The sequence below is a fragment of the Schistocerca nitens genome, chromosome 4 (genome assembly GCF_023898315.1).
Source record: "Schistocerca nitens isolate TAMUIC-IGC-003100 chromosome 4, iqSchNite1.1, whole genome shotgun sequence".
NCBI lineage: Eukaryota > Metazoa > Arthropoda > Insecta > Orthoptera > Acrididae > Schistocerca > Schistocerca nitens.
In genome coordinates, this window is record NC_064617.1 from 879,657,674 (window position 1) to 879,685,632 (window position 27,959).

General features: G+C 41.4%; 1 protein-coding gene across 1 annotated transcript in view; it reads left to right on the forward strand.

Moving 5' to 3' along the window:
• LOC126253393 (aspartate aminotransferase, cytoplasmic-like) overlaps window positions 1-27,959 on the forward strand; it is a 99,892-nt gene that overhangs the window by 22,884 nt on the left and 49,049 nt on the right. Inside the window, exons 2-6 of the mRNA XM_049954693.1 lie at window positions 15,137-15,318; window positions 22,045-22,153; window positions 22,395-22,612; window positions 22,728-22,878; window positions 22,964-23,129. Coding sequence (XP_049810650.1) covers window positions 15,137-15,318; window positions 22,045-22,153; window positions 22,395-22,612; window positions 22,728-22,878; window positions 22,964-23,129 — 826 coding nt within the window. The remainder of the gene's footprint in view (window positions 1-15,136; window positions 15,319-22,044; window positions 22,154-22,394; window positions 22,613-22,727; window positions 22,879-22,963; window positions 23,130-27,959) is intronic.

Sequence of the window (27,959 nt, forward strand, 5' to 3'; positions counted from 1 at the left end):
ATCCAAGCTTTTGCACAGTACCATATATAATTTTCCTGGACTAGTATTCGAGCAAAATAGATCTTACTGCAGGAACACTGATCTAAATCTAACGTCTCGCTCCATAGAGGGAAGTAAACGCCAACAAGAACTAGTGGCCATCATAACAGACGATTTTCAGCCACCGTCAGTCGTTGAGGAGACTCGTTTTCGACGTGTTGTTGCACTGTTACCGGTACACCCAAATATTCGATCCCACATCGAAAAAAATTGCGCCACATGACTTAAGAAAATTACCAGAAAATGAAAGAGACTGCAACCTAGGAAGTCAAAGATTCCACCAGTGTTTCTTCAACAGCTGATAGTTGGACCTCGCCGAACTGTGAGGCATATATGGCTGAAACTCGTCATTTAATTAACAGTAACTGCAGCCATACAGCTTATCCACAGTGGCAGCAAAAACACAAAACAGGTTGTTTGTTTAGCACACGCAGTGTTAATTTAGTTGTGAAAAGTTCTTTGAACAACAACGGTGAACTCTCTATTATACCGTAAAAATCCAGAAAAATGGTCAGTTATTTCAAAACAAGCTACAATGCTAGGGAAACACTTCATGACTTCCAGTATCTAATTAAAAAACCCGTAGGTAAATTAATTTTGAAATCGTAAGTCCGATTGTACAGTATGTTTAATATGGTACAACGCCTACTGGAGCAAAATGAATGCATTGCAGCCTGTTCTGGTGTTCTGAGACTCACAGCTGACATTGGCGAATGTATAAGTGTTTAATCACAGACTCTGCAACTGACGCATGAAGGGCTTGCGTTGCTAAAAAAGAAGACTAATGGATACCAGTGACTGTATGCTGGGCCCTATTTTGATTGTACATGAGGTTGGCTTCTTCCTACCCAACGGTAAGGCGGCCTGAAGATGGCGTAGTGAAACGCCGAAACCGGTCGCAATAATAAAATAAAATATAGAAGGGTGAAGGTGTTTTTGATATGACATTTACAGTGAACAGCAGAAGTCCGGGAGCCATCCTGTGTAGATATGGACTTTTTACAGAGAACTACCATTGGATGGTGGCTGGCCCCTGCCACTCAACTCAGTGAAACATCAGTCACAAAGCAATTTTAATTGGACTATAAATGCAGAGATATTTTCTGATGATCAGTGACTGATGTAAACATTGATAGCGGACGTTAAACACAAATAAATTTAAATGAATATATGAAAACATCTGATATCGTTAGACTTCCCTTGTAATCGTCAAACTGCAGCATGCAGCACAAATCAAGTATTCGTGTGGCCCACGATTCTCGAACAAAATTTATGATATTAGCCATTCGGCACTAACAGATGAATCCAAAAAATCAACTAATGATAGCTTTCTAAGAATGTAGTTTTTCTGCTCAGTAACAAACAAAAATAACTACAAATCTTACTTGATGATGGTGAATTTAGCCATGAGCTAAGAAAAGTTGGCTACCTACCCCAGGGGCAGGTGAGTATGAAGCATTACCACTCCAGGGCTGTAGGACATGAGAGGGCAATGTTTTCTATTATTTGTCTTTCAGCACAGATAACTCAATGGGCACGTGTAAAATGTACTGATTCACACGGTCCGGCAAAACTTGACACTCTCCGGCAGCAAATCGAGGATACTCAGGCAGTGACAGAGGCTCACGACAGATGGCAGACCATTGGCCAATGAGATGCACATGGCAAGATCAACAAGCAGTCTCTGACCTGATGTTGGTATTGTTTACGTTTAGGACAACAGGCAAAAAACTACACATCCCCTTGCAGTTACCCAAATGACAACAGCAACCTGGTGTAGGCCCGACCGGTCACTATGCGACGATGTTCCTATCCACCAATGGTTACAAAACAGGAGTATGCAACTTGTAAAGAGACCCAATGCTTCCGCTTTCAATTACGAGTGTTCCTATGTTGAATTTACATATAACATACACAGGTGGAAATAGAAGATGTTACACCATGAACTCTTGACCTAGCGCTGCCAAATTGGTACTGCAGTATTTACATGCTTGTGTGGTATGTTGATTCCAATTTCATACTTTGGTGAACTTATTTTCTCTACAGGGAAATCATTTCCTCTAAATAAAGAAATTTGGGAATACATGATTACTCTTAGGCGTCTGTAGCATCATTGGAACAAAACAGCATGCCAAGAGAGTGTGAACATGCAGCTTATTAGCATCTTTCAAAGTTTGAGAAAATCTGAATCAATGACATGATGGACATGGGAGCAACATACCAACACCCTGCATAGACAGCGGACTCTAGCACAATGTCTGTACAAGTGAAGAGTGATGGGGAGTTGAGCTCAGGTTGGCTGGTTAATTTGGGGGAGGGGGCCAAACAGCAAGGGTATCAGTCCCATCGAATTAGGGAAGGAAGTTGGCCATGGCCTTTCAAAGAAACCATCCCAGCATTTACCTGAAGTGATTTAGAGAAATCACGGAAAACCTAAATCAGGATGGCTGGACGTGGGTTTGACCTGTCGTCCTCCCGAATGCGAGTCCAGTGTGCTAACCACTGTGCCATCCCGCTCAGTGATGAGCTCAGGACAAGAAGAGTGGGCACATGTCCTTCCAGAAGGACCACACCATGACAGGATTGTACACTTCATTGACTGGCTTCGACGAATAGATGGATGATAATAGTTGAGATCAGAATGTCACAAGCCAGAGCCAGAGGCAGCTGGGACATTGAGTGACGTTCTGTGGTATTCAGCAATGAGTCTCACTTCTGTTTGTGGCCATCAGATAGATGTCAATGTGTCCTTAGATGACCAGGTTCAACCTCAAAAGAAATAACAATTCTCGAGACCCATACCTCTCCAATTATTGAAATCACAGTGTGTGGAGCTACTGGATATGACAAAAGGACTGATCTGGTAATTGTTTTAGGGAGAGACAATGCCTGCCAGTCTGTGACATAAATGGTAAACCGTGTTGTCACACCTTTAATGACCAGAATGCCAAATGGCATATTCCAGTAACATAATGCAAGCCTTCTATAAGCAGTCTTCATTTAACAGCACAGCACGTGTTTCAGGCATGGCAAGAGATACCTCACATTGACATTTGGATGCTATTTGCCCCTATGCCACAACAAATACAAGAGTGCAATTGTTCTCAGGAGTGTTACACCTCATACTGATGTTGGTGATGGTCACCAGTACTATATGGAATGACAGTTCAATAATCTAATACCAATTATGTGTGGCGCCTCTTCACAAAGATTGATAAATATTGGATTAGTGTTTCACAGTGTATGCCTTTCATTTTCTTTCAGTAAAGAACAGCTACAATATTCATCATGTGTTTGTAAGGTCACAGTGAAAGTGACAAAGAAATGCTCAACAAACTGCAGTGGAAAAAGTTATAAGGTAAACCTCTTGCATCATGAAAAGCTTCACTCAAAATATTCCAAGATCCGATGCTACAAAACAAGTCAAGAACCGGACATTTTCTCCAACACAAATCTTGCATAATGAGCAAAATGCAAAAAATTAAATAAATTTGGAGGCCAGACAGAACATTATCAACTACCTTCCTTCCTGCATATCATCTACGAATGGAATAGGGAGTATTAGAAATGAAATGGTACTGGTACACTACATACTGTCTGCCACACACCTTATGGTAGCCTATGGAGTATAGATGTAGGTGTAGATTTGGTGCCCATATTTTCAAAGGAAATGATTTCTCGTATGTTACCAGAAAAGACAGATCCTCAAGTGTCATATGCTGTGGGTACAATGGCAGTGATCGAGCAGTATGGGAGAAGAGTCCCTTCGATGAGGCATGAGGGTATAGAAGAAGATGTTGTACTTGGACACACAACACAAACAAGAATGTTAGTACAACTTTATTAGACTGTGGTGTGTATGTCAATCACCATAACATACACTGAACACAATAAGATAACGCAAATGTATTTAACCAGTAATAACATAATAACTGAGCATGAGCATAGCGCAGCAGGGTTTGCAAAATGATTTAGATAAGATATCTGTATGGTGCGAAAAGTGGCAATTGACCCTGAATAAGGAAAAGTGTGAAGTTATTCACATGAGTACTAAAATAAAGCAGGTAAATTTTGATTACGCGATAAGTCACACAAATGTGAAGGCTGTAAATTCAACCAAATACTTAGGGATTACAATTACAAATAACCTAAATTGGAACGATCACATAGATAATATTGTGGGTAGAGCAAACCAAAGACTGTGATTCATTGGCAGAACACTTAGAAGGTGCAACAGGTCTATCAAAGAGACAGCTTACACTACACTTGTCTGCCCTATTCTGGAGTAATGCTGTGCGGTGTGGGATCCGCATCAGGTGGGACTCACGGATGACATCGAAAAAGTACAAAGAAGGGCAGCTCGTTTTGTATTATCACAAAATAGGGGAGATAGTGTCACAGACATGATACGTGAATTGGAGGGGCAATCATTAAAACAAAGGTGTTTTTTGTTGTGACGGGATCTTCTCATGAAATTTCAATCATCAGTTTTCTCCTCCAATTGCGAAAACATTCTGTTGGCATCCACCTACGTAGGGAGAAATGATCATCACGATAAAATAACAGAAATCGGGGCTCGCACGCAAAACTTTAAGTGCTTTCCCACATGCCGTTTGAGAGTGGAACGGTAGAGAGACAGCTTGAAGGTGGTTCATTGAACCCTCTGTCAGGCACTTTATTGTGAAAAGCAGAGTAATCACATAGATGTAGATGTAGAAATGGGCACTCGACTGTGGTGGTCTCTATCAGAATTTCACAGTATTGCTCTTTCACAGCGCACTCTCGCATATGAGAACACACTTCTTATGCACACGTCTTTCAAGTATGCACACATTACTTCATTCCTCTTCCCTTGCAGAACAGCTCAAATTCACAAGATGTCCATGGTGTCTACCTCTGTGAGGCTCTGATTGAGATGACATGCTGATACTGGGGCATATGGTCGAAGTACTTGGAGTGCGGGCAGTGTCACAGTCCACCTTATAGTGTCAACCAACAGTAGGGTGGATAGTGTCTGCACAAGCTCTATGTCCACATCAGATCCAAGGCCTGGTGGTGGTGCCCCCACATTTGGCAGCTGAGGCAAAGGAGATGGCTCCAGTATGAATGGTGGTTGCGTTGCTAGTGGAAGCAGTATTGGAGAAGCTATGTGAGGTTTGTCCACCAGTGACGGGGGACCCTCATATGTCATGGCAGAGACCCAGCTGCATCAGGTGATCCGTCGAGCGACGCACTTCAGTGTGGTGACATCAGTGTCCCAGAAAGGTTTATCCGGTCATCCACACACAGGTGCAGTTGGTCATAATGACATGCACAGAGGCCCTCCATACGGATGTCACAGAGATGGTGGCTGCAGCATCAAGAGATGATAGCGGCAATCCATTTTTGATGACGGTCAAACCCACGTGCTCAGACAGCCACCCCATGCCAGAAATGGGATGATGACTGCACAGGTTGGCATCCCTGACCAGGCCACAGGAGATGCAGGAGCATCTGGTGTTGATGCCTCTTGAGCAGTTCAGCAGGGTTGTTGTCACCGAACGGTGTGCACCAATAGGAAGACAGAAATTGGTTCAAGGCCATGTCGGATGGGAACCAAGTCATATAATTTTTCATTTGCATTTTGAATGTTGAAACTAATCTTTTGGCCTCATTGTTGGACTCCAGGTGAAAGAGCAGGGCGAAAATGCGGCGCATTCAATGGATGTTACAGAAGGAGGCAAACTCCTGAAAAACAAACTGAGGGCCTTTATTGGAGACCAACGTTGCCAGAAGTCCTTTGATGGAAAAGATTTTTGACAGGGCTGCCACAGCGGTAGAGGCCAAAGTTGATGGGCAATGAAAAACATATGGGAACAGAGAGAATGCATCAATTACTATTAGCCAGTATGCATTACGGAAACGGCCAGTGAAATCGATGTGGAGATGGTTCCAGGCCTGCGAAGGTTGTAGCCACAGACACAATGTTGCCTGCGGAGCAGCCTGCTTCAATGTGCGTTTAGAACATGCCATAACCAAACGAGTGATGTCACCATCCAAACCAGGCCAAAAAGCCTGACAAAGGACTAACGCCTTGGTGCATGATACCCCCTCAATGATGAGTATGCAGCAATTGCAGAATCTCTGAACGGAGAGCTGAGGGAACCACTATGCAAGGTGCTGAATAGGTTGTATCCAGGAACATAACATCATCAAAGACAGAGAAATGATGCCAAAACTCATAGCAGTTACAGAGGGGGTCAGAAGTCCACATGGACGTGCCTCAGGCAAGCCATGTTGTACGCTATACATCACTTTCTTTAAAATTGGGTTGATAGCACTAACCTGTGTGACCGGAGTGCTAGTGATTGGAAAACCATCGACTGTTTGTTGAACGCACTCATCAATGTGGACACAGAGTAACTCCTCCTGTTCAAAAACTATGTCCAGACTGGTCAGAAGATGGGAGAGCACGTCAGCATCCACATGTTTACCCTTGGGATGTAAGTCAATCTCGTAGTTGTACCGAGAGAAATAGAGCACCCAATGCTGAAGGCAATGCACTACTTTGTCTGGCAACAATGCTGAGGAGTTAAGCAGCAAAACTAAAGGCTTGTGATCCATAATGAGATGGAATTTTACACTATGCAGGAAAACATGAAACTTCTTTAATGCATAAGCAATGGTGAGGGCTTCCTTCTCTATTTGTGAATAGCTAATCTGAACCAAATTAAGCATCTTTGATGAGTACACAATAGGCTGCACAGAACCATCAGAATATTTATGAGCTAACACTGCCCCAGCCTGTGCTGGAATGCATTTGTTGCTAACACTTAAAATGTAGACCCAGCTGGTAGGTTATGAGGCAAGGTGCAGGTTGTAACATAGACTACAGTTTGAAAAGCACAATTTCACATGCCTGCAACCAGTGGAAAGATGTCGCCTTAAGCAGCAAGGCATGTAACAGTTGTGCAACTTACACCATCCCTGGCAAAAACTGATGATATGCAATCTTACCTAAAAAAAAAACTGGAGTTCCTTGACCGACGTAGGATGCAGAAGAGACACAATGGCAGAGACATTCCGATGAAGGGGTTTGATACTAGCACTAGAGACGTCAAATGCAAGATGAACCAAAGAAGACTGAAAGAAGAAGCACTTCTCCAAATTGCATCTTAACCCAGTGGCCTGTAACACCGAAAGAGCATACATATGTTGTAGAGATGTTCAGCAGTGGAGGAGCTGAAGACCACAATTCCATCAAGATAGTTGGCACATCCAGGTACAGACCTCTTGAGCTGTTCAAGAAATCGTTGAAAAGTCACTGGGAGCTGGTCATGCCAAATGATAACCACAAGTACTGATACAAGCCAAAAGGTGTATTAATAACCAACAGCCGTTGAGAGTCAGTATCAATCGTAAACTGAAAATATGCATTGGAGAGGTCGATCTTGGAACAATACTGACCACTAGTGAGCTTAGCAAAAGTTCATAAGGGCACAGCGAGGGATATGTGTCAATAATAGACTGAGCATTGACAGAAACTTTGAAATTGCCACAAAGGCATAACCATCCTGCCGGCTTCTTGACAATGACTAGGCAGGGAGGAGAGGGGGGGGGGGGATAGCCCATTCGCTGGATGCAATTGGTTGGACAACCCTGGAGGCCATGAGGCAGTTGAGCTCTGCGTTGACTTGTTCATGGAGCGCCAACGGCACTGGGCGAGTCCAAAAGAAATGGGGTCTGGCCAAAGGCTTCATGGTGATGTGGCCTTTGAAATTATTAGCAGAACCCAAACCCATGGAAAATTCAGAGCATAAAGAGTTGAGTTGTGTGTAAGGCACACTATCACTAACTTCATCAGAAATAGTAAACCTGAAAAGGTTACAGGTGTCCAAACCATACAAATTTTAAGTGCATGCGGCAGATGAACCACAGATTTGCATGTGACTGGGGCCAAGAAACTACCTAATATCATAATGTTTTGTTTATTTTAAGTGACTAATGTACATGACACTGGCACTAAAGGGGGAGAACCCAAGTCCATGTACATTAGCAAGTTGAGTAATGACAGAGCAGCACCAGTGATGAATTGTACGTGCAAAACCTTCTGATAAACCTTCACATCAATAAAAAGCTTATTCAGCGCAATGGAGACTGACTGCTGATACACAACTGACATCCATGGTCAGCATCTGCAAGAGGCTGTTGGAATTTTGCATTACAAACAGGAGCAATTTGGCCCATTTTGTTGTACTTGCAGAAAATGGCCCACCGCTTGGGACAATCCGGCCTATGATGAGTGGCAAAACATGACGGGCAAGAGGGAAGTGAGGAGTGCTTGTGGTGTTGTTCATAACCAGGCTTACTATGCTGCCACTGTGACCATGGCTGCCATAATGAGGTGGGCCAGCCACCGTGACATTTTGCTTGCATGTGAACCACTGCCACTATATTGTCACCCTGTGAACCATCCAACAAATGGGGAGGTGGACGGAGTTGAACTTCTGCAACCTCACACGATGATTCAATTTTAGTACCTGCAGCCCTCAAAACCTCAAATGATTGTGTAATAGTCAGAACATCATAGAGGGAGGGGTTTTCACACTGAAGGGCCTACTCATGAACCTCACGGTCGGGGGCCAACTGAGTGATTGCAACATGAACTATTTGGTTGGAATATGACTCCTTATGTACGTCAGTGGCAAACTAACAACAATGACCTAAACCATGAAGCCCAGCTACCCAAGTCTTATAGGAATGTTCTGTTTTCTTGTAACACACAGAACTCAACTCGAGGGGCAATGATGCGTGTCCGTTTACAGTAATATTTCAAAAGAAGGTCACACGTGTTATCAAAAAAGAGTGAAGATGGATCCTGTAGGTAGGGGGGGGGGAGGGGGGGGCAGTTGGTCAGTTGGCAATGAAGTTGATACATGGGAGGTGATAACCAAGGAAAAAAAAAAGCATGGCATAAACTAACTTCAGTCAATCCAAACACATGACAATGCTGGTGCAACTGTTTTTCATAGGCCTTCCATTCTTTGACGGACTCAACGTAAGCTGGAAATAGCAGTGTATCAACAGGCAAAACAGGATGTGCAGCAGGTGATGTAGATTGAAATGGACCGGAAAAAGCCAAAACAGAGGCAAGCATTTGCAGTACCTGGATTTGGTTGTGTTGTGCTGTGGCGAACACCCCCTGCTGTTGACTGAGATGCTGCAATAAGAATCCCTTACTGATGAACCAGATGGTGTAAAAACTCATCAATGTCACCATCAGACATCATAACTCAATGGGGGACCAACCAAAGACTGAAAACTGCATGGAGGACAATCTCTCACTCATTGTCACTTGTGTTGTACTTGGACACAAAACAGAACCAAGAATGTCAGTACAACTTTATTAGACTGTGGTATGTACACCAATCAGCATAACACACACTGAACACAATAAAATAAGGCAATGTATGTAAGCAGTAATAACATGATACACAAGTGCGTGGATAGCACGGCAGAGTTTAAATAGGCCTTCGCCCATGACAGGTTCTGTCAAAAGTTCACAGTATTGATCTTTCATGGCACACTACTAACACACTGCTAGCAGTGACACACACTGCTAATGTGCATGGTTTTCAAGTGCACGTGCATTACATCAAAATATTTTCCCTCTCCAGGCTATATCTGGCACAAGTGTCAACTTTAATTCATCCTGCACTGTCAAGCAGTTTTATTCACTCACTACTTAATTTATTGTCATTTGTTGTACAAGTCTTCCAGCAGAACCACATTACTTTACTAGAACATCTGATGTTTACAACAAATCTATGTTAGCACACTGTAACTAACAACTATATAGGAAGGTACAACCTTTTAAAAGTTTATGATTATTTTGTAAGCTACTGTTTTTCCTGATACAAGGATGCTGATGATATTAGTAGGAAATTAGTCTGCATAATCTTTTAAATACAGTTTGTAATGGGTAATTGGGTTCTATTTAATGTTGTAGTGGTGTGTACATGTTATTGTAAAATGTATAAAAATGTAGCAGCAGGAAATAAATAATCTCTGACAATTCTTATTTATGTGCTGCTGATCCCAACTATAATAAGTTTCAATAGTTCATTATTTGACATTAAAATGTATGCACCAAATAATTAATATATCACACCACAACCTCTATCCATAACAACACTGGTGTCATAAATATTCTTATTTAAAGTCAATGATAAATTAGTCTGGGAAAAATTAATCTTAGGCACCAGCCATAAAATTATTTCATTTATGTAAAGTCTAAGATTGTTCAGCTGAATGTTATTTTCATTTTTACAATAAAAAAATAATAAATTCCTGTGGGTTCTTGTCCTCAGAGTTGAAATATTGAAATGTATTGGAACACATAGAAATTATAGATAAGTAAGTACCCATTGTGTGTTGTGTCCTTTGCAAAGACATCCATATGACCATTTTGTTTGATGCCTTAGTGTGACGGAACTCAGGAGAAAGCTTGCCCAGGTTCCACATTGCTGCAGCTCAACTAGCTTCTCCATAATGATCATAAGATACGTGGTGTTGTCCCTGCCTGTTGCTGGGGCACTGAAAGCCAATTCTACTCTTAATGAGATCAAAATGATTATGATATTGTGTATCCCATCTTGATGGCGGTAGAGGTTGCACGATGGTCGCTGCCTCTATGGTTAACACTACTGTGTTCTGCGACATGGAGTATTGTCATTCTGCTTAGAGGTCAGGACAGAAGGAGGATTACCCACATTTTCTTGATCAGCTATTTATTGACTTGTTACTGATACATCTGGTCAATGTATGTACACAGAGCAAATCCCCCTTTTATCTATTTTTCGAATAATAAAGGTTCACTCAAGCTTGTAGCAAAACAGACAAGTGAAAGATCCTAAACTAACATGCACATTGTATCCTATATGTATAGGAATTGATATTTAATGATTGCTTTGAAATGATAAAAGTTGCTCATAGTGGACACAGTATATCATTTCATACAGACCAAGTTTAAGGGGCCCCAACAATATCTCTCAGCTCAACATCACTCATCCTGCTTAGCCACATGTCAGTTTCTTTCATCGATTTCACATTAAGAATAATTCAAATGAGTGTTTAAGACTACTTCTGATATACAACCTTCACACAAGGTCACCTATAAATGGAAAAATCTCCTACCCACTACTATTGGGTCACTACTCAGTCTTTAAACTGTTCATAGCTCATGAGTCTTCTCAATGAGCTTTACAAAATGATTTTCCACTCATATTCAATCACATCATGACTTAAATGGTCCTCATTATCACTTTTAAGAAATTTATACTTCAAAACTAATTGTCCGCCTGCACTTTTGCGCTGCAACCTCACCGTCACCCTTGATGACTAGCCCCTGACTGACTCATTCCAGTGTCTCAGACTCATGCACAGTTTACCTGAGATTTCCTGACTGTTACTGAAAAACAAAACTAACTTACAGAACATAAATAATATTGCAGCCACTGGAAAAAAATGCTAATTTTCATATTTAGTAATAGTATTGATAACGGTGCTCTTACAATGGTTACCTTTAAAGAACATTATCATTCTCAGTGCTGGTTTCCATAGACCTATTCACCAGCTTCATGATGAACTGCCAATCAGCTTGTCAGTGGTCATACTTATTGTGAAATTTCAGCAATAAGGATGGCACTGCATGAAATTCAAATTGTTTGCAATGAAAACTATGGGTTGCTATGAGTTTGTATTTGGTGCATGTTACGTCAGACATTGCTGCATATGAAATGTAGCACAACACGTTCAATTTTTTTAAACTTGAGACAGGATCTATATCTATTTTTATGGCACAGCAAACTGTAGAGAGAAAGTGAAATATTCATATCTCTCATAACTCATAAACTGTTTGAGATACTAAAACAATTTTTTGCAAATAGTAACATACACAGCAGGGAGCAGTTTGCCATGTAGTTAACATACAAAAGCCACTTACTGCAATATATGGGCAACAACAGATTTTTCAATTAAATATTGTAATTATTTTAAGAGTCATTGGTAACTGGTGAAGTGAGAATTAGTATGGGTTTGTAAAAAAGTAAGTTAAAGACTCAAATATCTGTTATACTGAGCTTCAGCTTTTCATATGTTATGAACCTGACTTGTCCTCAGTTGTTTGTTTAATAATAGACTGTTTCAGGAATCTGCCATAACTGCAGCAGCATTAGCATTTTAGTGAGATGAAATTGTGCAAATACCATTGTATTTGGCAACAGAAGATAATTTTAACATAGAAACAACAGAAAGGAAGAAAGGCTTGCAAGTAAGATGAAAATAAATCTCTCCTGTTGCAGTGTCAGCATAATCCTGTAACTAATTGTGGATTTTAACAATAACTGATTGACTTGTCAAGTTATTGATTTTACTGGCATAATTTGTTAATACGATCATATGCAGACTCACAAGCTGTAGTTTAGAAGTTCTGTGAGAAAGGCATTTGTGTGAAGGCTTCAGCTGTAGAGCTACACCTATCCTACCATTCTGTCCCCTCCACAAGGGAGTCCCCACCCCTACCATTTCCCTCCTCTTCTGCATCAGCTGCACAGCTAGGGGCCATGTGACTTTGTAAGCACTCCATATGGGGTTGCTATTCAGCAGCATGCTTTTTGTTTTTTCAAACAAACAGTAAAATTGGAACGAGATATTCACTGTGCAGCGGAGTGTGCACTGATATGAAACTTCCTGGCAGATTAAAACTGTAGAGCACTTGCCCGCGAAAGGCAAAGGTCCCGAGTTCGAGTCTCGGTCCGGCACACAGTTTTAATCTGCCAGGAAGTTTCAAACAGTAAAACTGGTCCACTGAAGCTTAAGTTAATGGGGGCTTCCTATTTCTACATCACCATAATGTTCATGATGACACAGTGGTATTACCATGTATGGTAGCTACATGACTGTATCAATATAATCACTGACAAAAAAAAAAAAAAAAAAAAAAAAAAAAGCCTTTCCCATCCCTGGGACACTATCGCCCTACTGAGTATGTGATGTGTCCGCGATGATCCTTCTCGGATGACTCGGTCAGTAAAGGCTGCTCTACAGCACTTATGAAAAGTGTGATATGGAATCTTAAGTCCAGGTAAATGTCTTCTCACCCATTACTGTTGTTGGTGTTCATCTTATAACCTCTTTTCAAGGCACTATCCATTCCTTTAACCTGCTCTTCCAATGCTTGACTCAATTTCACTGATAAACCTGTAAGTTTCTCTAAGTCTACAAATGCCCTACACACAGGGCTACCTTTCTTTAAGCTCTCTCCTAAAATGTATCTTAGGGTCAGTATTACTTCCTGTGTTCCTATGTTTCTCTGGAACCTAAACTGAGCTTCCTCAAGGCTGGCTTCTACCAGTTTTCCACTATTCTGTAAATAATTCTTGGCAGTATTTCACATTCATAATTTATTAAACTCGTAGTTCGGTAATATACCAATATATATACCTGTCAGCACCAGCCTTCATTGTAATTGGAATTACTATATTATTCTTTAAATGTGAGGGTGTTTTGCCTTCCTCATATATCTTCCACACAAGACTGTTAAAGTATCCAAAATAAATTCATACTGCTGTAAAAATATGCAAAATAAATCAGCATAATATCAAATAAACACAATGCCGAAAAAACATTCCAAACCAAGTTTCTTGATTAATTTATCTGTGTTGTAGTTTGTTATATGGCTGATATGCTGGATTTTTATGCAAAGTCTTTCATGTAGTGTATCATTAATATCACATAACAGATCCAAAATACACACTAAAATATACAATGTAGAGACCACTGCTGAAATATATATATATATATATATATATATATATATATATAGGGAAACATTCCACGTGGGAAAAATATATCTAAAAACAAAGATGATGTGACTTACCAAACAAAAGCGCTGGCACGTCGATAGACACACAAACAAACACAAACATACACACAAAATTCAAGCTTTCGCAACAAACTGTTGCCTCATCAGGAAAGAGGGAAGGAGAGGGAAAGACGAAAGGATGTGGGTTTTAAGGGAGAGGGTAAGGAGTCATTCCAATCCCGGGAGCGGAAAGACTTACCTTAGGGGGAAAAAAGGACGGGTATACACTCGCACACACACACATATCCATCCACACATATACAGACACAAGCAGACATATTTAAATATGTCTGCTTGTGTCTGTATATGTGTGGATGGATATGTGTGTGTGTGCGAGTGTATACCCGTCCCTTTTATCCCCCTAAGGTAAGTCTTTCCGCTCCCGGGATTGGAATGACTCCTTACCCTCTCCCTTAAAACCCACATCCTTTCGTCTTTCCCTCTCCTTCTCTCTTTCCTGATGAGGCAACAGTTTGTTGCGAAAGCTTGAATTTTGTGTGTATGTTTGTGTGTCTATCGACGTGCCAGCGCTTTCGTTTGGTAAGTCACATCATCATTGTTTTTAGATTTTTATATATATATATGTGTGTGTGTGTGTGTGTGTGTGTGTGTGTGTGTGTGTGTCTGCTTGTGTCTGTATATGTGTGGATGGATATGTGTGTGTGTGCGCGAGTGTATACCCGTCCTTTTTCCCCCTAAGGTAAGTCTTTCCGCTCCCGGGATTGGAATGACTCCTTACCCTCTCCCTTAAAACCCACATCCTTTCGTCTTTCCCTCTCCTTCCCTCTTTCCTGATGAGGCAACAGTTTGTTGCGAAAGCTTGAATTTTGTGTGTATGTTTGTGCTTGTTTGTGTGTCTGTCGACTTGCCAGCACTTTCATTTGGTAAGTCTCATCATCTTTGTTTTTAGATATATTTTTCCTACATGGGTTGTTTCCCTCTATTTTAATATATATATACACACTTACTGGAAGGATATTTCATGTTCTATCATAAGTGTGCACTTACATTATATTCCTTGAATAAATGAAAACTTTGTGGGGTGTGGTATGTACTCTCAATCTCCACTGTGGATACTGCTACATATGGTATTAAATGATATTCCGATATGAACACATGTAAATAGATACATGCAAATAAGACCAAGTTACATATCCATTATTTCCAAATATAACAGAATTTATTAACGTTTAGCTTACAGGACCAATGAAGGCAAGCCATGGGTGTTACCAGTGGTGAAAAGAACTGAACAAAAAGTCGTGACTGACGAAAACCTAAACCATGAATATCTGATGATTCTTGGGATGGATTCACTCAGCTCTGCTGCCACTAAACTCCTGCTGGGAGGAAAATCGAGGGCTGTTCTTGAAAATCGGGTATGGCAATATTATCTACAGTAAAATTTTATATTTGTAGTGTGAAACATGTAATATTACATTAGACAATGGAAAATACAGAATGGAATGTAACAAAATAATCAAAAGATAAAAAAGTCTACTCACCAAGTGACACCAGAATACACTCATAAAAGACTGTTGTAATTGGCAAGCTTTCAGAGCCAGTGGCTTCTTCTTCAGGAAGAAGGGTTGAAGAAGAAGGAAGAAGGGTGAAGGAAAAGGACTGGAGAGGTCTAGGAAAAAGGGTATGATATGGTCCTACTCAAGTCTGGATTTATCTTTAAGTAGGAGTGGGAGGCTAGGCCAAGTTCCGGGGGATTGTGCAATGCAGGCTCCGACAGAGATAGCGAGTGGTGCGCCTCAGAATAGGCAACTCTCTCAACCCAAATACGCGCCCAAGGTACAGGGTACAGGATCATGGTTGGGTGCGGAACATCGGAAACCAATGTCAGCCCTGCAATGATTATAAATACAAACATTTGTTGTCTTCCCAAACCTTAAGTCAGAAGAATGTATATAAAAGGATATACCAAAACAAAGATTTAAACAATATAAAACTAGAAAAATGTAATCAACCAAGCAACAAGCCCAGAATACTACAGCTGATGGCCATAAGCTACCAGGTAAACCTGCTGCTGGTAAGACCATTAAATGCCCAGAATTATTTTACCCTTTAAATATTAAGAGACATAGATAAAGGACTGCAACAAGATAATTGTTGAAGCAACAAGTAGCAGGTGTTACTGACAACAGTAATACTTAGTCGCCAGACCTGCTGCGACCCAGCATATATATATATATATATATATATATATATATATATATAAAAAGGCTCTTCTTGCGGCTTGCCATTAAACAAATTGTGATTCAATGGTGCATGTTAGTAACAACAGGAAATATCAACAGCACTCTGTCAAGAGGTAGTAATCTTGTCAAGTTATTAATAATCACAGAGCAACAACGTATTTGGTTATAACAGTAATTTCAACTGCATGCTCATTGAATACTCAATGGCAGTCTGTCAAAAGGTTCTTCTTCTTGCTTACTGTTAAACAAATTGTCATTCAACGGTGCATGTTAACAACAACAGGAATATCAACGGTGCTCTGTTGAAAGGTAGTAATCTGGACAACAGTAATTAATAATCACAGAGCAACAACGTATTTGGTTATAACAGTAATTTCAACTGTACGCTCATTGAACACTCAATGTCGCTCTGTCAAAAGGCTCCTCTTTAGCGGGAAGGGCGGAGGGGGGGGGGGGGGGTTTACAGTGTACAATGTATAAGGAAAGAGAAATCTTACCACAAGAAGACAGGAACTCGATAATACAAACTGCAGAACATCATGTCTCCAGGCACATTGCCTCACTGCCCTTCTGGATGAGTTGCAACACTAACCACGATGAGGCGTGGCTTCCTACCTCAAAACAGTTCACCATATGATACAATCCCACTCGTGAAACTCAGCCGTCCACATGGGCCACCTACCACAAAATGCCCATACGCTAGTATGTCCTCTCTCTCTGAAAGCCACCAGTGACCCCCTGCTACGCATTGTGACCCCCTCTGGCTATGCACCAGAGGAAAGAGAGCATGGCTCAGAGGAGATTTCAGGAAAGTCATCCAAGACTGCGGGTCAGGGCAGACTTACAATACAGGAGTCTTTCCTTCTCATCCCATAACGGTAAGTCTCCCCTGACCTGTGGTTCTGGGTGACTTTCCCAAAATCTACCCTTTTTTCCTAGACCTCTTCAGTCTTTTCCTTCACCCTTCTTCCTTCCCCATCAACCCTTCTGCCTGAAGAAGAAGCCACTGACTCCAAATGCTTGCCAATTACAACAGTCTTTTATATCTGTGTTCGCTGCTACTTGGTGAGTAGATTTTTTTATACATTTAATTAAATAATTTTGTTAATAATTGATTGTTTTTGTTGTAATATAATGAGAAGGATAGACTGCTACTCACCATATAGTGGAGATGCTGAGTCGCAGAAAGGCACAATAAAAATACTGTCACACAATTAGCTGGAGCCAGCCAGCTGCCGGAGACTGTGGTCATGTGTGTGTCAGTTGCATTTGCATGAGTGTGTGCATGTGTGTATGTTGTCTAATTCCAACAAAGGCCTTGTTGGCCAAGAGCTAAATGTGTGACAGTCTTTTTATTGTGCCTTTCTGCAGCTCAGCTATATGGTGAGTAGCAATTACCCTTTTTATTATATTGTTAATATTATATTAGACTGGTTAAAATGTATTTTTAGTGGGTGTTCTTCTAAGTATTTAAATAAATTTGGCAGACGGGATGCAAACTGTTGCATTGAGGGTATTGGGACAGTAGGTTACCGTAGGTTGAGGCCAGGAGAATTTTGGGAGTGGAGAACATGTTGAAAGGATAACTCCCATCTGCACAGTTCAGAAAAGCTGGTGTTGTGGCACCGTTTGGTCTACACTTTGCTCTTGGCCACAGTTTGGCAGTGGCCATTCGTCCTGATGAACATCTGGTTGGCAGTCACAACAATACAAAAATCTGTGCAACTGCACCAGAACTGGCATGTGACCTGGATGCTTTCACAAGTGGTCTGGCCTCTGATGGGGTTGGATAAATCTGTGACAGGACTGATTTTGGAAGTGCTGGCTGGCTGGACTGGACAGGTCTTGCACCTTGGTCTTCCACAGGGATATTTTCCCTGTGGCAAGGGGTTGGGATTGGGAATGGGACGGGGATGGACTAGGATGCTGTGGAAGTCAGGTGAGCGATAGAACACCACTTTAGGAGAGGTGGGAAGGATCTTGGGTAGGATGTCTCTCATTTCAGTGCATGATAATAGACAATTAGAGCCCTGGTGAAGGATGTGGTTCAGTCATTCCAGTCCAGGGTGCTACTGGGTGGCAAAGGAGACACTCCTTTGTTGACGGTTCTTGGGGGTGGTGGGAGGATTGCGGGTGTGAGATGGAATGGCACAGGAAATATGTTTGTGTACTAGGTCGGGCAGGCAGTGCCTGTCAGTGAAGGCCTTGGTGAGACCCTCAGAATAGTGGGAAATGAAGTTATTGTCACTGCAAATACACTGTTCTACATCTACATCTACATCTACCTGATTACTCTGCTATTCACAATAAAGTGCCTGGCAGAGGGTTCAATGAACCACCTCCATGCTGTCTCTCTACTGTTCCACTCTCGAACGAACGGCAGGCGAGAAAAATGAGCACTTAAATTTTTCTGTGTGAGCCCCGATTTCTGTTATTTTATTGTGATGATCATTTCTCCCTATGTAGGTGGGTGCCAACAGAATGTTTTCGCAATCGGAGGAGAAAACTGGTGATCGAAATTTCATGAGAAGATCCTGTCGCAATGAAAAATGCCTTCGTTTTAATGATTGCCCCTCCTATTCACATATCATGTCTGTGACACTATCTCCACTATTTCGTGATAATACAAAACGAGCTTCCCTTCTTTGTACTTTTTCGATGTCATCTGTCAGTCCCACCTGATGCGGATCCCACACCGCACAGCAGTACTCCACAATAGGGCAGACAAGTGTAGTGTAAGCTGTCTCTTTGGTAGACCTGTTGCACCTTCTAAGTGTTCTCCCAATGAATTGCTCTACCCACAATATTATCTATGTGATTGTTCCAATTTAGGTTATCTGTAATTGTAATTTCTAAGTATTTAGTTGAATTTACAGCCTTCAGATTTGTGTGACTTATCGCATGATCGAAATTTAGCTGATTTCTTTTAGTACTCATGTGAATAACTTCGCACTTTCCCTTATTCAGGGTCAATTGCCACTTTTCGCGCCATACAGATATCTTATCTATATCATTTTGCAAGTTGTTTTGATCATCTGATGACTTTACAAGACGGTAAATGACAGCATCATCTGCAAACAATCTAAGACGGCTACTCAGATTGTCTCCTATGTCGTTAATATAGATCAGGAACAATAGAGGGCCTATAACACTTCCTTGGGGAATGCCGGATATTACTTCTGTTTTACTCAATGACTTTCTGTCTATTACTATGAACTGTGACCTTCCTGACAGGAAATCACGAATCCAGTAGCACAACTGAGGTGATTCTCCGTAGGCACGCAGTTTGATTAGAAGACACTTGTGAGGAACGGTGTCGAAAGCCTTCTGGAAATCTAAAAATACGGAATCAATTTGACATCCCCTGTCGATAGCACTTATTACTTCACGAGTATAAAGAGATAGTTGTGTTTCACAAGAATGATATTTTCTGAATCCTGGGTGGTTAGGATGTATGGGATGGATTTTTTAATGTGGAATGGATGACAGTTGTCAAAATTCATATACTGTTGGCTGTTGGTGGATTTAATGTAGACAGAGGTGTGGATGGAACCATCAGAGAGGTGGTGGTCAACGTCCAGAAAGGTGACACAATGGGTTGAGAAGGACCAGGTGAAGTGGATGGGAGAGAAGGTGTTGAAGCTATGAAGGAATGGAGATAGTGTGTCTTGGCCCTGAGTCCAGATCATGGAAGATAGCATCAGTGACCTGAATGAGACTAGAGGTTTGGTGTTTTGGGAGGCTAGGAAGAAGGTCTCCTCTAGATGGACCATAAACAGGCTGGTAGAGGAGCGTGTCACACTAGTGCCCATGGTTGCCCTGCGGATTTGTTTGTGTACATTCCCTTCCAAGGAGAAGTAGTTCTAGTTAGGATAAATTAGTTAGGTACGAGGAATCAGGTAGTGGATCTGGAGTCTTAAGGACATTGGGAAAGTTAGTGTTGAATAGTGGTAAGACCATGGGCATGAGGGATGTCAGTGTATAGAGAAAGGTGTTGTCAACAGTGATGAGTAGGGATCCAAGAGATAAAGGGGTGGTGATGGTGGAGAGTTGATGAAGGAAGTCATCAGTACCTTTGATGTGAAAGAGCAGATTACAGGCAATAGGTTTGCCTGTTGGCAGTCTAGTCCTTCTACACTCCGCCAGGCAGCACTCTTCTCTCTCCCCACCTGTATCCTGCTATCCTTCACCTTCCCTGACGCCACCAGATTGCTTGTAGTCTGAACTGCCATAGATGGTGGTCTTATGTGTGAGAGGTTTGCTAGCTTGTCTGAATAAATGTGTTTCCTTTTCTGAAGGAGGCTTTGGCCGAAAGTTAACAGTCTCTTCGTTGTGCCTGACTGCAATTCAGTGTGTTATTTTTACAGTAAGTAGCAATCTGTCCTTTATCTTATATTATGTGTCAGTTTTCTTATTTACATCTGAAGAGACATTGTGTGAAAGATCAGTGATGTTATAAATCTTGTTTATGTGCCTATCAACAGCTCAGTGCCTCATCACAGTGAGATATCACCCTTACTCATTTTATTATTTCTATTCCACCCAGAAGTTGGCATAATAGTAATGTTTAATAGCAGTCATCCAGCGTATCCTTTCTTGTGGTTTTTTGCCATTAATTGATGTAGCTATTTCACCACAATATTTTCCAGCTCCAGGTTGGGTGTCAAACACTGTTATCAGTAAGGATTTGTTATCAGAAATATCAAAAGTCTGACTGGAGTATAGACATTAAGCACATAATAAGAACAATGTTTGCAGCATTTGAAGAAGCTGGCTGGGTCAGTTGCTGGTTACTGAACACAGCTAGAAACTCAAAAATGTATTTAAGTAATTTTAACCAAACTTAACACACACATGACATCATATATAGGAAAAAATAATGACTGGCTAAGACATCCCTAGCTAAAAGTCCCGATACAAGATAAGACTGAGATAAACAAGCAACAGGGTAATGTCAGATAATTAGCTGGTTTTCCATAAATCCCAACATGGAAAAGAACCTCCAATGACGTGCACTGACTCAAGAAATGATTAGTGCAGAGAAACACTGTACCGCTAACCAACTACCGTGACTGATAGTATGAGTATGTTATATTTATCAGAAGAATTTGCTTTATTTATATTCTAAAACACTCCAAATAATCATACTATTGCAACTTTTGACAACTGCAATGATGCTGATGACTAGGGAAAACTGATAATGAGCCTAAATCCACAGTAAACAGTGTTATTGAATACAAACTGACATAAAAATAAATACCACACACATACCACAAAGATTCAATTAGAGAAGTCAGCACACTGACAGAAACATGCAAACAACGATCTTCCACTTAACAAGCTCAAGAGAGGATACTGATGAGAGAGGTACTTTACACTATATGTCCTTTACGATAGAACTGTATGAACACAAATAGAGATGAATCCAGTATGCATATTTTTGAGAGTATAATAAAATGTGTGGCTTTCATATTTATGTAAACATGAATATTAAAGATATTCATTATGACAGAAGAGGTTTGTCATTCACTAATTCATATTAGAAGGAAAGCCACAACTATTAAAAAATAAAATTAAAAAAAACTTACAGCTTCTGTTATACTAATTGTCTACTACATAACTTCTATTGGCATTTTAGTTTTTGCTTGATACATGGATGTTTTCTACTTACTAACCATCTTAACAGGTATAACTGCAGCAATTCTACTTCAAATGTTTCTGTTTTGGTTGTCAGTCAGATACTGTTAACTGTGACATTACTGAGAAATACTAGTATTAAAATGAACTTCAGTATTTTTATTAGTATTACTTTTTAAAAAATTGACAGCTTCAATAGTTGCCACTTTATTTAATATTGCATTTATGTTCAAATACATCTCCAATAATTTTCTTTTAAAGGCATTTGGTGTGCATTCTCTCAGTGGGACAGGATCACTGAGAATTGGAACAGAGTTCCTATCAAAAATACTAAACTACAACACTGCTTATGTTTCCAACCCATCATGGGGTATGTTGAATTCAACTTTCTTCTAGAAATTTTGTGATATATTTAGGCTTATTACGAAAATCAGAAGAAGATCATGAAACCAATTGACAATTCCTGTACAACAGTTCTAGGTAAATTATTTCACTAAAAATGAAATGAAATGAAAAGCAATGTATGTATGAATATTTAATATGTGATAATTAAAACTGTAAGAAACATATTTTTAAAACCAGTTTAACTGGGTACAAAAATGTAATTTCAGATAACCATCAAAAAATTCTGCACTATTCTGGGTTCAGCGACATACGGCAGTACCGATACTGGGACCCTGCAACAAGATCTCTGGATATTGACGGACTGATAAATGATCTTTCTACTGCACCAGAACATTCTGTCATTATATTGCATGTTTGTGCTCATAATCCAACTGGTTGTGATCCAACAAAGGAACAGTGGATCAGAATTGCTGATATCATGCAAGTAACTGTCAAAAATTTGCCATCTCACAGAATGCAAAATGTTTCAACATTGATGAAATGATTAATTTTAATAAGTATTTTCTGTAATGTGACCTTACAAAATTTTATTTGTATAGGAGAGGAAGCTCTTCCCTTACTTTGATGCAGCTTATCTTGGCTTCGCATCTGGGGACCTGGAAGAAGACGCTTGGCCTGTTAGATACTTTGAAGAGCGAGGTTTTGAACTGTTTTGTGCACAATCATTTGCAAAGAATTTTGGCCTATACAGTATGTAATGAGCACGATCACTACATAAGAATACAATTTGTATTTTGGCCTTTTAATGTAAACATCTTTTACCCTATTGTTTTAGGTGAAAGGGTTGGGAATCTTGCAATTGTAGTCAAAAAACCACAAGACAAATTTAAAATACAATCCCAGTTCAATGTTATCATAAGACCTATATATCAGAGCCCTCCGGCTCATGGAGCTCGAGTGGTTAATCACATCCTTAATGATCCAGTCCTCAGTAATGAGTGGTAAGTAGATTTAACTGATAATTTTACTGTTTGTCTGTAGCTGTAGTGCTCAGTCTAAATACAAATTTGATGCAGCATTTCACACTAGTTAATCTTCTGCAAGTCTCTTGATCTCTGTAGAACTATTACAAGCTACATCCATTTGAACTTATTTTCTGTGTTCAGCCTTGGCCACCTTCCACAATTTTTATGCTTGATCACCAAATCCCAAATTGGCTGTTACTCAATGTTTCAAGATATTTTTTGTCAGTCAAACCATTCTTTTGGTCAATTTGTGGTATAAAGTTTTTTCTTCCTGATTTGATACCTCTTCACTTATCACCTGATCTAAACATCTTGTCTTCAGCAATTTTCTGTAATACTGCATTTCAAAATCTTCTATTTTCTTATTGTCTGTGGTGTTTATCATCTAATCTCCATAAAAACACAGTAGAAGCCTGATATAACACAGTTGTCAGGGGACTGCTTTACTCACACTTTATAGCACATCCGTGGATCATCGAGAATGAGCTGTATAATGACAAACTACGCATGGGAAGTTAGGAAGAACAAATAATGCAGCATTATACAATGAAGTGACAAAAGTGATGGGATACTTCCTAATATAGTGATGGACCTCTTTTCACCTGGCGTAGTGCGGCAACTCAACATGGCATGGACTCAACATTTATTTGGAAGTACCATGCAGACATATTGAGCCATGATGCCTCCTCTATAGCCATTCATAATTGCGCAAGTGTTTCCGCTGTAGAGTTTTGTGCATGAACTGACCCTGCGACCATGTCCCATAAATGTTTGATGAGTTCATGTCAGGCAATCTGAGTGGCCAAATCATTTACGCAAAATGTCCAGAATGTTCTCCTAACCAATCTCGACCAATTATGGCCTGGTGACATGGTGCACTGTTATCCATAAAAATGCCATTGTTATTTGCGAACATGAAGTGCACAAATGGCTGCAATTGATCTCCAAGTAGCTGAATGTTCAGTTGGGCCAGAGGACTCAGTCCATTCCATGTAAACACAGCCCACACTATTATGGAGCCACCACCAGGTTGCATAGTGCCTTGCTGACAACTTGGGTTCACGGCTTTGTGGGGTCTGCACCACACTCGAACACTGCCATCAGCTCTTACCAACTGAAATCAGGACTCATGGCTTTATAGTTGTCTAGAGCCCAATCGATACAGTCACGAGCCCAGTAGAGGCACTGCAGGTGATGTTGCACTGCTAGCAAATCACTCGTGTCAGTTATCTGCTGCCATAACCCATTAACAACAGCTTTCACTACACACTCCTAATGGATATGTTCGACTTGTGTCCCACATTAATTTCTGCAATTATTTCACACAGTGTTGCTTGTCTTTTGGCACTGACAACTCTATGCACGTCCTGCAGCTCTCGGTCGGTAAGTGAACGCTGTCAGCCACTGAGTTGTCCATGGTGAAAGTTAATGCCTGAAATTCAGTATTCTTGGCATACTCTGGACACTGAGGCTCTCAAAATACTGAATTTCCTAATGATTTCTGAAATTATATGTTCAATGCATCAAGCTCCAACTATCATTCTGCATTCAACATCTGTTGATTTCTGTTGTGCAGCCATAATCGCACTGGAAACCTTTTCACTTGAATCACCTGAGTGTAAATGACAGCTATGCCAAGACACTGCTCTTTTACACCTTGTGTGCATGATACTACGCCCATATGTATATGTGTTTATTGCTAACCCCTGACTTTGTCACCTTGGTGTACTCTATTCTATTTTAAATTAATGAACATTTGATGGTTAACATTTCAGAAACTTGCCAAATAGGGTACAGCAATTGGGCAAACTTCACTCAAACATTGTCCAAACAGTAATCCGAGTTTCAATACAGTATATAAAGTACACTATCAAATACAACAATAACAGAAGGAAAGTTGCTACTCGCCATATAGCGGAGATGCTGAGCTGCGATAGACACAGTAAAAAAATTCACACAATCATAGCTTTCAGCCATTAAGGCCTTTGCGCGCGCACACACACACACACACACACACACACACACACACACACACACACACACACACACACACACACACAAATAAAAGAAAAGAAATTAAAAGACTAGGTGTGGCGGTGAAATGACGGCTGTGTAGTGCTGGAATGGGAACATGAAGGAGCCCGGATGGATGAGGACAGTGACTAACAAAGGCTGAGGCCAGGAGGGTTATGGGAACGTAGGATGTATTGCAGGGAAAGTTCCCAGCTGTGCAATTCAGAAAAGCTAGTGTTGGTGGGAAGAATCCATACGGCACAGGCTGTGAAGCAGTCATTGAGATGAGGGGTATCATGTTTGGCAGCGTGTTCAGCTACAGGGTGGTCCACTTGTTTTTTGACCACAGTTTGTCGGTGGCCGTTCATACAGGCAGCTTGTTGGTTGTCATGCCTACGTAGAATGCTGCACAGTGGTTGCAGCTTACCTTGTAGATCACATGACTGGTTTCACGAGTAGCCCTGCTTTTGATGTGTGAGCGGACTGGAGTAGGTGGTGGTAGGAGGATGTATGGGACAGATCTTGCATCTAGGTCTATTACAGGGATATGAGCCATGAGGTAAGGGATTGGGAGTAGGGGTTGTGTAAGGTTGGACGAGTATATTGTGTAGGTTCGGTGGACGGCAGAATACCACGGTAGGAGGGGTGGGAAGGATAGTGGGCAGGACATTTCTCATTTCAGGGCACGACGAGAGGTAATCGAAACCCTGGTGGAGAATATAATTCAGTTGCTCCAGTACCAGATGGTACTGAGTTACGAGGGGTAATGCTCCTCTGTGTCCGGACTGTGGGACTTTGGGAGGTGGTGGGAGACTGGAAAGATAAGGCACGGGAGATTTGTTTTTGTACAAGGATGGGAGGATAATTACAGTCAGTGAAGGCTTCAGTGAGACCCTCGGTATATTTAGAGAGGGACTGCTCATCACTGCAGATTCAACAACCACCGGTGGCTATGCTGTATGGAAGGGACTTCTTGGTATGAAACGGGTGGCAGCTGTCGTAGTGGAGGTATTGCTGGTGTTTAGTAGGTTTGATATGGACGGAGGTACTGATGTAGCCATCTCTGAGGCAGAGGTCAACATCTAGGAAGGTGCCTTGTTGGATTGAGTAGGACCAGGTGAAGCAAATGGGAGAGAAGTTGTTGAGGTTCTGGAGGAATGTGAATAAGGTGTTCTCACCTTCAATCCAGATAGCAAAGATGTCATCAATGAATCTGAACCAGGTGAGGGGTTTAGGATTCTGGGTTTTTAGGAAGGATTTCTCTAGATGGCCCATGAATAGGTTAGCATAGGATGGTGCCATGCGGGTGCCAATAGCCGTACCGCTGATTTGTTTGTAGGTAATGCCTTCAAAGGAGAAGTAGTTGTGGGTGAGGATATAGTTGGTTATGGAGACTAGGAAGGAGGTTATTGGTTTGGAATCCATAGGGCATCTGGAAAGGCAGTGTTCGATAGCAGTAAGGCCATGGGCATTAGGAATGTTAGTGTACAGGGAGGTGGCATCCAATAGTGATGAGCAGGGCACCGTGTGGTAAAGGGAGAGGAACTGTGGAGAGTCAGCCGAGGGAATGTTTGGTATCTTTTATATAGGAGGATAGGTTCCGGGTAATAGGTTGAAGGTGTTGGTCTACAAGAGCAGAGATTCTCTCAGTGGGGGTACAGTAACTGGCCACAATGGGGCGTCCTGGGTGGTTGGGTTTATGGACTTTCGGAAGCATGTAGAAGGTGGGACTGTGGGGAGTGGTAGGGGTAAGTAGCGAGATTGACTCTGGGGAGAGGTTCTGGGATGGGCCGAAGGATTTGAGTAGTGACTGGAGATCCTGCTGGATTGCTGGAATGGGATCACTGTGGCATGGTTTATAGGTGGAAGTATGTGACAGCTGACGGAGTCCTTCTGCCACGTAATTCTTGCGGTTCAAAACTACGGTGGTGGAGCCTTTGTGTGCAGGTAGGATTATAAGAACGGGATCAGTTTTTAGATGGTGGACTGCTGTTCTTTCTGCGGATGTAAGGTTAGTATGCATGTGGTAGGATTGGGGGAATGATGGTGAGGCAAGGTTCGAAGATAAGAAATTCTGGAAAGTTAACAGGGGGTGGTTTGGAGGCAGTGGGAGTGGATCACGGTTGGATGGAGGAGTGAACTGAGTTAGGCAAGGTTCAATGTTGGTCTTTGGTTGAGTCTGATTGGTCGGGTTGGTGGCGAAAAAAGTGTTTCCGCTGTAGGGACTGGGAGAAGGAGAGGTCTTTAACTAGTCCTGCATGGTTGGACTGGGGAGGGGGGGCAAAAGGTGATGCCTTTGGAAAGGACTGATATTTCTATGGGACTAAGGCTTCTGGAGGAAAGGTTCATGACTGTGTTGCGGGTCTGTTTGGGATTTGAGTTCTGTGTGGTGGTGGTGGGGAGTTTCGGAGGGTGGGATAAGTGTAGTAGGTCTGCGAGACAAGGTCTGACAGCTATGAGGGGGTGTGGGGGAGGTTTGGAAGTTGTTGTAGAAGTGGTGGACAGTGGTACTCTGAGGTGGGAGTAGGAAGTGAGCTGGATGGAGAGCTTTTTGAGGTGGCGTTGTGCATTTTGCTCAAGTTCCTGCAGGGCAAGAATTTCAGTGTGTGTTATGGGTTCCAGGAATCTGGGATTACATAGCAGGGGAATTTTGCGGATGGAGAGAAGGTACTGCAAGGAGGATTGGGCTTGGTTGATATGCAGGACTATGTTGGTGAGGGCTAAGTATTGGCGGAATCTGAACAGGTGGAGGTCATTGTGGAAGGAGGGGTGGCAACCAGAGATGGGTAATTT